The sequence below is a fragment of the Lytechinus variegatus genome, chromosome 4 (genome assembly GCF_018143015.1).
Source record: "Lytechinus variegatus isolate NC3 chromosome 4, Lvar_3.0, whole genome shotgun sequence".
Classification (NCBI taxonomy): Eukaryota; Metazoa; Echinodermata; class Echinoidea; order Temnopleuroida; family Toxopneustidae; genus Lytechinus; species Lytechinus variegatus.
This window is the reverse complement of record NC_054743.1, coordinates 61,716,810-61,725,046: the sequence shown is the minus strand read 5'-3', so window position 1 is coordinate 61,725,046 and position 8,237 is coordinate 61,716,810. Positions and strand designations below refer to the sequence as shown.

The window sequence follows — 8,237 nt, the reverse complement described above, 5'->3', positions numbered from 1 at the left end:
ATGATTATTAGAATTAAAATAAAAAATGTAAAATTTAATCAAAGTTTTTTAATACATTAGAATTCTTTGAAAATTTATTCGACTTTTTTTTTAAGAATAGGAAAAAATCAATGCTCATTCATATGTGACATTCATCAAATTGGCCTTTTCCTCTAGCCGAGCAAAATGGTACGGAGTTCATTAGAAGATTTTATTAAAATCTGTGTCAATCTTTAAGATCCGTTTATAATATGATACAAATAACGAAAATAATGTTCATGGGAATAATGATGTTATGAAAATATATGTCTTGAAAGAAAAGCCCTTCGTGGAATGAAGAAAAATAATGTCAAAATGTGAATCTGTGAGACCGAGACTGCGGTACGCAGGCTGTATGTGTGTGTGTGTGTCGATTGCATTTTCAACTGCCACAAACAAGATAAGATTTTGGGTGGTTTTTTTGGCCCTAATGCAGTTTCGCACAGGCTGATTACCAGCATACCATCGCCACCAATAATTGTTCACAACTGTCGAGTCTCTCGGTCAAATGTTGAGGTCAATGACATTGTACCGACCGCTTTTCAAAATATCTGGAACGGCTGTATTTTGGCTTTATTCTCACTCATGTCATTCTACAGATGTCAGTTTGTCATTCATATACTTGTAATTGTATACTCAGCCAGGCTTGCTTGGATTCGCCGTGCATTTGTAATGTATTGTGTTTATACGTATTGAAGTTAGTGACAAAATCATGCGGCAAACTGTGCCTGACGTGAGGCTGTGGCATCAGGCATGTGCATGCTGCAGGTGAATTCTGAGTCCATATCAACTTTATGGTGAGCGGTGAAGCAAGGAGCGATGTCTGACTCGAACGATTGATATTGCATGGAACTTAAGCTGAGTGAAATACAGCTGTTGGCATTGATTATTAAATATTGATGACATTTGCGAACAATGTGGTGAGCTGTTCCGTATGCTGGTAATTGGCCGGTGCGGAACTGCATTAGCGCCGGTTCTTTTTACTTTCAGCCAAGGTGGCGTCATGAGTTAGTACTAGTGTCAGTGTAAATAGTGTTCATTTGCACCACCTGCTAAATTTTGAAGAGTTGTGTTGTCAGTCACTTGCAGCTTTCTCTTGAATTTTAGACATTTTGTGAATCTCTGAGTCTGAAAAAAATGAAAAGTTAATTCACCTGGAGAGCTGACTGAGTCTGAACCAAGTTTAGTCATTCATTGACCAGTAGAGCCGCACGGCCAATATTGTAGACTGTCTCCAATGTGCAGATGTGGGAGATTATCTCCAATATCAGAAACTTTTGTAAAGAATTTGGGTATCCAATTTCAGAGACAGTCTCCAGTTTTGGAGTCCAATTTCCTTTGTTTACATTTGCTGCAAAAGGATTACCTTGGCGGCAAATAAAAATGTGATAAGCAGATTCCTCATGAAAAATTACCCCTTTTCACCGTCTACTTTAAAAATTCACTGTCTACTTTTGTTTTGATAAGGATTTTTGTTGTCAATCACACACAAACAAATGGGCTTCTGACCCCAGTGAGACAAAATTTTGGGTGGAAAAAAATCATGCTTTTGTTGGTGTTGTTTTGTCCTTTTGCAAAGCAAGTCTCCAATGTGGGAGATTGTCTCCCCTATTGGAGAGAGTCTCCCATATTGGCCGGGTGCCTCTACTGTTGACAACATGAATTAAAGTTGAAACTTATGTAGTCAATCATGTCCTGACCATGGGATGGGAAGGCCTAAGGTCAGGAAGATGGCAGGTCTTGAAGTTGAATGAAAAAAAAATTAGATTTGAACGAGATTGTGCCCCAAGTATATTCTATGACTCAAGCATATCTCACAAGTCGTCATCAGTCTATTGCCACAACACGCAACCATGGCATGACACCCAATATGGGAGACTGTCTCCCATGCAAGTGGGAGATAAAGAATTTTGGTTTCCATTCCAATTTCAGAGAGTCTCCAGTTTTACTTTGGCCTTTGGGAGACCAATTTTCTTCTTTTACTTTTGCTGCAAAAGGATTACATGTACCTTCGTGGCAAAGCAAAATGTGATAAGCAGATTCCTCATGAAGAATTAACCCTTTTCACCATCTAGGTCTAGATTTACTTTAGAAATTCACCGGCTACTTTTGTTTTCAAAGGATTTTGTTGTCATTCTGACATTCACACTAAAACTAATGGATTTCAGACCTCAGTGAGACAAATTTTTGCTTGGAAAAATTCTGTTCTTGCCAGTATTTCTTTTGTCCTTTTTTTTTTCTCCCATATTGGAAATCCAATATGGGAGACAATCTCCAGTATTAGAGACTTTCTTGGAGTCTTTTGCCATGCACCTATACTGACAATACACACAAAACACATTGTTTTATACATGGGCACTATCACTAAAGGCATGACAGGAAAGTCCCTATTTCAACTAAAATCCCTGCTGAAAAAAAAAAAGAATTTTGCCTTTAAAAATTCTGAATCTGTGCGATGTTTCCAAAAATGGCTCAGCTCAACCTTTGATCTTTGAAAATGGGTCTCAAAAATTGTCTTGAATATAGAATTCTGATCCCCTCCCCCCCCAGATTGTGAATTTTCTCACAATTGCCAAATAAAAAAAACAAAGACCCACAAAATGAGGTGAAATCAATTAGGGCCTACATAAGCAGGAACTATCTAAACTCACCAGAAGTTGAGAACATGATTTGTCTCGGTTTATGATTTTTTTCCCAATTGTTTACCCCTACGGGTTTGTGGCAAATCATGTAAACCAAGAAAATTGAAACTCGTAAATTGGGCATGCCCTAGGTTTACCAAATTTCTGAAACTCTAATATTGGAGATTGGATATTTAGAAAAATATGTCTCATGAATGCAATTGTATGTTTGTCTTGTCTTGTACATTAATAAACCTCTCTCTCTTTGTATGTTACAGGCACGCGGGCCAAAGAAGCATCTGAAACGGTTAAATGCTCCCAAGCATTGGATGCTTGGGAAGCTCAATGGAAATTTTGTAAGTAGAATGGTCTTTTTCACTCTGACTAGAAGTAAAAACAAAGGAAAGGGGAGACCCAAATGCATGATGTCCAAGCCCTCTTAGGAGAAGAGAAATATGTCAGCAGAGAAGAACAACTTTTGTTTTCTTTTCGCACTTTTACTTTTCAGAGACACAATATCCATCATCACTTCTCTGATATATTGTAATGATCTTGAGTGACTTTATTCAAGTAATTGACAAGATGTATCTGACTAAAAGATAACATGTTTGGTGGTAGCAAAATAAAGGATTCGGGAGATGTGAAGGAATACTTTGTAGTTGTACTTTACTGAATTGTCATGATGTAAAATTCCTATCTAGATGTAGTTGTTAAAATGGTCATGTAATAGACCTAGTGATTTAATGAATGAATGATTCTTCCCTTTATTTGTTTGGAAAGGGGGGGGGGAGTGTCATAGTTATGCCTTTAATGGACTCTTTGTCTTTATGCTGTGCAACATTTTTTTTCCCCACAGGCTCCCCGTGCATCAACTGGACCTCACAAGTTGAGAGAATGCCTTCCTCTCATCATCTTCCTCCGCAACCGTCTCAAGTACGCCCTGACCTACGTTGAGACCAAGAAGATCATGATGCAGCGCCTGATCAAGGTCGACGGCAAGGTGCGCACTGACATCACCTACCCGGCTGGATTCATGGGTAAGTAAAGGCTGTACAGTGGTACCCATCTCGAAAGATCCCGTAGATGGAAGAGAGGGAAACGGAGAATGTTTCATAGAGCAAATAGTCTGTGATTTTCACTGATTAACTTGTCCTTAGCCAATCGTATCCAAGGATTTCAGTAGCTTATAACAGCAAAAGTCACTCTTTGTTTCAATAATGCCCCCATGGTGTTTGTTGGCAGGTGGTATTGACTGACCACTTCATATTGCTGAGCACTCCATTTTTCCAGCCCCCCCCCCTAAAAAAAAAAAAAACCCCAAATGTTATAAATTTGTTATGCCAGGGCCAGGGGTATCGTAAGGGAGAGGTAAAAGGGGTTGGTGTTTTTGAAAATTTCCTATTTCGTTGATGTGCAATTTCATGTACATTTGTATTGTGGCCTTATCGAAGGCAGCACAACTGATTTTACCACTGGTTGTGCTGTTCAATACAAAGGCCTAAATCAAACAACATTCCCATAAGGTCGTCAGCTTGGTTGTGATATGGTACCATTTTGGCATCACCCAGGGAATGAACACAAACGCCTTGAATAAAGTCTTATTTGAGAATCCTGCTCAGAGTTGGGCCCATTTCGTGAATAACTTACAACTTTTGAAACTCTGCTAAACATAATATAGTAACTAGCATGATAACATGGCTCAATGGCCAATCAATATCAAGGTTCCGTGATATTTACAATAATAATGGCAGTTATAGTAATTGTAAGTCTTTGTGAAAGGGGGTCTTTTTGTGCATCTAGAGACAAATGAATGATCGTGCCTGCGACAAATCAACTAAAAGATGTTAGACGGGACTAACCAAATTCTACATTTATTGCAGCAATATTCTGCTCAGATTCACAATGGATTTTGGCTATTTTCTATCTTAAAAAATCACGTATGAAGTTTACAAACTTCAATAATTTATTTAGCAAAGACGGCATGGCCATCGGGTGGTGGCTGTGTAACAAAATTTTGAGGTTTGCTATTTCTCACATTCCATGATATAAAGCACAGTGCTTTTTAAACAGTTTTGCAATCCCATTTCTATTTCTTTTCTGGTTCGTACAAATAATTTTTTTTTTGATTGGTCTGTAGTAATTGAATGGGTAAACTTCATTGAACATTCTTTTCCAATTTAGACTTGTCAAGACTTGTATTGAAATTAAGATAATTTTGTATGATCTTTTCTTAGATGTGATCTCCATCAACAAGACTGGAGAGAACTTCCGTCTGATCTACAATGTCAAGGGGCGCTTCGTTGTCCACAGGATTGGCAGTGAAGAAGCCAAGGTATGTAAGATTAATCACTTCTAGCTTGAAGACAAAGTTAAGTTATCCTGATGAGATCAGTACGAAAAGTCAGTGTATATAAGATTTGCTATGTCTCCGTTGCTTGGAGGAAGAGTGAAGGTGATACTGAATTTGTGGGAGAGGTAAAACAAATGTTAATTTTCTGCTAAATCTTCCTGTTTTAGGGGAGGGAGAATTCGTGAAAAAATGTCCAGATAACAATGTTACATGTGGCGAGGGGGGGGGAGTTGAATGTAAAATCGTCAATCATCAAGAAAGGCTGTACCTAACCAATGAACGTAGAGGGATAACGAAACAACTTTATGACCTCCCCTCCCCCCTTCGCACCTTATTGTGGCTGATGGAAGGCAATGGAGAATGACCGTCTCACATCCTCCTTTGTTTAATTACATCAGCCAAGATAAAATTTTCCTATAAAGGTCGTCATCATGGTTGCTCTCTGTACTATGCTGGCATCACCCAAGGAAAATACATTCTATCCTGTATGAACCATGAAATGTGTGGTAATCCAAGTTCTTACAGTTGAGGTTTTCTGTCCAGATTGGATGAACCGAATAATATCCAATTTCATGCAGTTTAGTTTTTCAGTCCAAGGGCCTCTTGCTGAAAGTTTCCATCAAAGGTAACTTGATTTTGAGCCAGTCATACGCGCATATTGAGATGTTGATTGATGATATCTTGAACTGCATTTAAATGCAACTGTTTTGCAGATTATGCAAAACATGTTATTATTCGTCCAAGTCTAATTTGCATGGGCCAAATGATATCCAATTTCATGCAGTTTATTTTTTAAAACATGTTTTAAACCTCTTCCCATTCTAATTATCAATGTGGTCCCAGTTTCTTAAGATATTTGTAGCAGGCAGATTTACCTGTACATCATCCAGGCCAAAAATTATTTTACAAGGGCTCCCTGTCCCAACCTACTTCCTAAATCTGCTACATTAGAAAAGATTTAACATGGCAGTGAATGGAGGATTTCATGGCTCTTGACAATTTTGGGGCTGAAATCGCCAAGAGCCCCCCCCCCCCTTGTAATTTTTCCCTGACATCTCAGAATATTTTTTTTTGCTTTCATTGTTTGACCACAGTTCAAGCTGTGCAAGGTGCGCAAGGTATGGACCGGACCCAAGGGTATTCCCTACCTCAGTACCCACGATGCTCGTACCATCCGCTACCCTGACCCCCTGGTGAAGGTCCACGACACCATCAAGGTCGACATCTCTACCGGCAAAATCACAGACCACATCAAGTTTGACAGTGGTGAGTGCAACCGTAATTAGAATTAGAATGCCCTTTTTTTACTTCATGCTTGGAAGATTTCTGGAATGTTGTAGTTTTGTATGAATTTCAGTTGAAAATGTATGATTTGCTCACTTGTAGAAAGCACTTCGGTTAAATGAAAATGGGTTTAGTGGTTTAACTCTCATTGGTTGTTACCCCAGACTAGTGAAACTATAACAGCATTTTCTCCTGATGCACAAATAACAATCCTACGTGTTACTCAAGTCATTACTTTTCAATCTATTATTGACTGAAAAATGGTTTGTCATGATCCCCTCGGAGAAGTGAAACTACGAAATACACCTGTTCACTAAGATATTCAAAATATATGCATAATTTTCAATCAAAGGATGTTCTTGTTGACAACCTGAAAGTTGGCCTGAGGCTTTCCAGAGCAACCAGGTACACCAGCAACTAATGAATGAACTGGATTGTTCATTGTAGTTCAGTCATTGTAGTTCAGTGTATTGTAGTTCAGTCCATTGTAGTTCAGTTACCAATGGTTGAACAGAATACCTCGTTGCTAGATTCCCGCAAACAAAACATGCAGAAATTAAAATATGTTAGTAAACTGGCTGATTGCTTTGGATGCACTGATTGAAAAACTGTTTGTTTCCTAGGTCACATGTGCATGATCACCGGAGGTCGTAACTTGGGACGTGTTGGTACCATCACCCACAGGGAGAAGCACCCTGGATCCTTCGAGATCGTCCACGTCAAGGACGCCTCAGGTAAGAAATGTTCAGTGGTATAGCCATAGTTGGGCAGATGAGACATGAACACCCCACCCCCTTCCTTTCAGGGGAATAAAAATGAACCCCAAAAAGCATTTATTGTTTGAACCATAGATCATATGATTAACATTAAGAAAATAAATCCTACCATGATTTTACATAACATTGTAGATTAATATTCAGACACTTTAACGTGTCGTTAAACATCAATCAATCAATCATGTAGGTGGTCTTATCACTGCCAAAATTCTCCAAAGGTATGCCAAAATGAAGAACATTTATAAAGATAAATTATTCTACGTACAACACAATTATATTTTTGTTTGTGGCACAAAAGAGTTTTTTTTTTTCAATTTACAGAATGAGCCCCAAACATTCAGTAATTGCCCAATTGTGAAAAAGTAGAAAATAAAGATTGTTTTCTACCTTGTCCCCAAACCCCTTATAATGATATTAACAACACGAGCAATACAGAAAAAAAAAGTTTCGAATACAAAAAATGATTATTCCTAGACAGTTTAAAATTTTAGGAAGCAAATGAGGTTGAACCAAATAATACTAAGGGGCAGGACAAGGTGTTAAACAACTTTTTTGTGAAGCAAAATCCAAGCCCCTATATGAAGGACCTTGCTAAAATTTCACTGCTTTGTGCTTCATATGAAAAAGTATATGATTATAATGGCTTGACTAGTTCATGAAGTGAAATGGGAATCGGGATGTACGAAAAGGTTGATTATTTTATGGAATGGCTTTAAAATAAAATAGCATTTCTTTGACAATGATGCCATCTCGATCTCCTGGTTATCCTTTCATTGTCGGAACAAATCAGTCATTTCAAATCATTGACAGGACGCTTTATGAAACACTCCCACATCTTCTTCCTTTTGCTTCCAGACCACACCTTCGCCACTCGTCTCTCCAACGTGTTTGTGATCGGCAAGGCCAACAAGGCCTACATCTCCCTCCCCAAGGGCAGGGGAATCCGTCTCACCATCGCAGAGGAGCGCGAGAAGAGGATCGCCCAGAGGAATTAAGCGACCCCCTCCGCGAAGCAACCGTCATGGATTCCACATCCTCATGAAATTTCCTCAACATCACAAACACAAAACTATTCAGTGATCCGTTTCATTCGTCCGTATCCAACTGTCCATTCTGAATTGCGACATGGCTAGAGGTGTTGAACAGAGACAATTCAAACACACAAATAAATATTATGTGACACAACAA

The 8,237-nt window shown here is 38.7% G+C and overlaps 1 protein-coding gene across 1 annotated transcript; it reads left to right on the top strand.

Moving 5' to 3' along the window:
• The first annotated feature begins 100 nt into the window (after positions 1 to 100).
• LOC121414451 (40S ribosomal protein S4-like) lies at positions 101 to 8,237 on the top strand. The gene is made up of 7 exons (XM_041607631.1): positions 101 to 168; positions 2,918 to 2,995; positions 3,496 to 3,676; positions 4,874 to 4,971; positions 6,084 to 6,255; positions 6,897 to 7,007; positions 7,905 to 8,237. Exons 1-7 carry the CDS (start codon positions 166 to 168, stop codon positions 8,042 to 8,044), a joined length of 783 nt encoding a protein of 260 aa, XP_041463565.1. The 5' UTR covers positions 101 to 165; the 3' UTR covers positions 8,045 to 8,237.

What these genes read in the sequence shown, in the direction of transcription:
- LOC121414451 (XM_041607631.1), top strand. An exon ending in TTGGCAGTGAAGAAGCCAAG is followed by an intron (nt 4,972 to 6,083) that starts GTATGTAAGATT and finishes GTTTGACCACAG; the next exon opens with TTCAAGCTGTGCAAGGTGCG. An exon ending in CCACATCAAGTTTGACAGTG is followed by an intron (nt 6,256 to 6,896) that starts GTGAGTGCAACC and finishes TTTGTTTCCTAG; the next exon opens with GTCACATGTGCATGATCACC.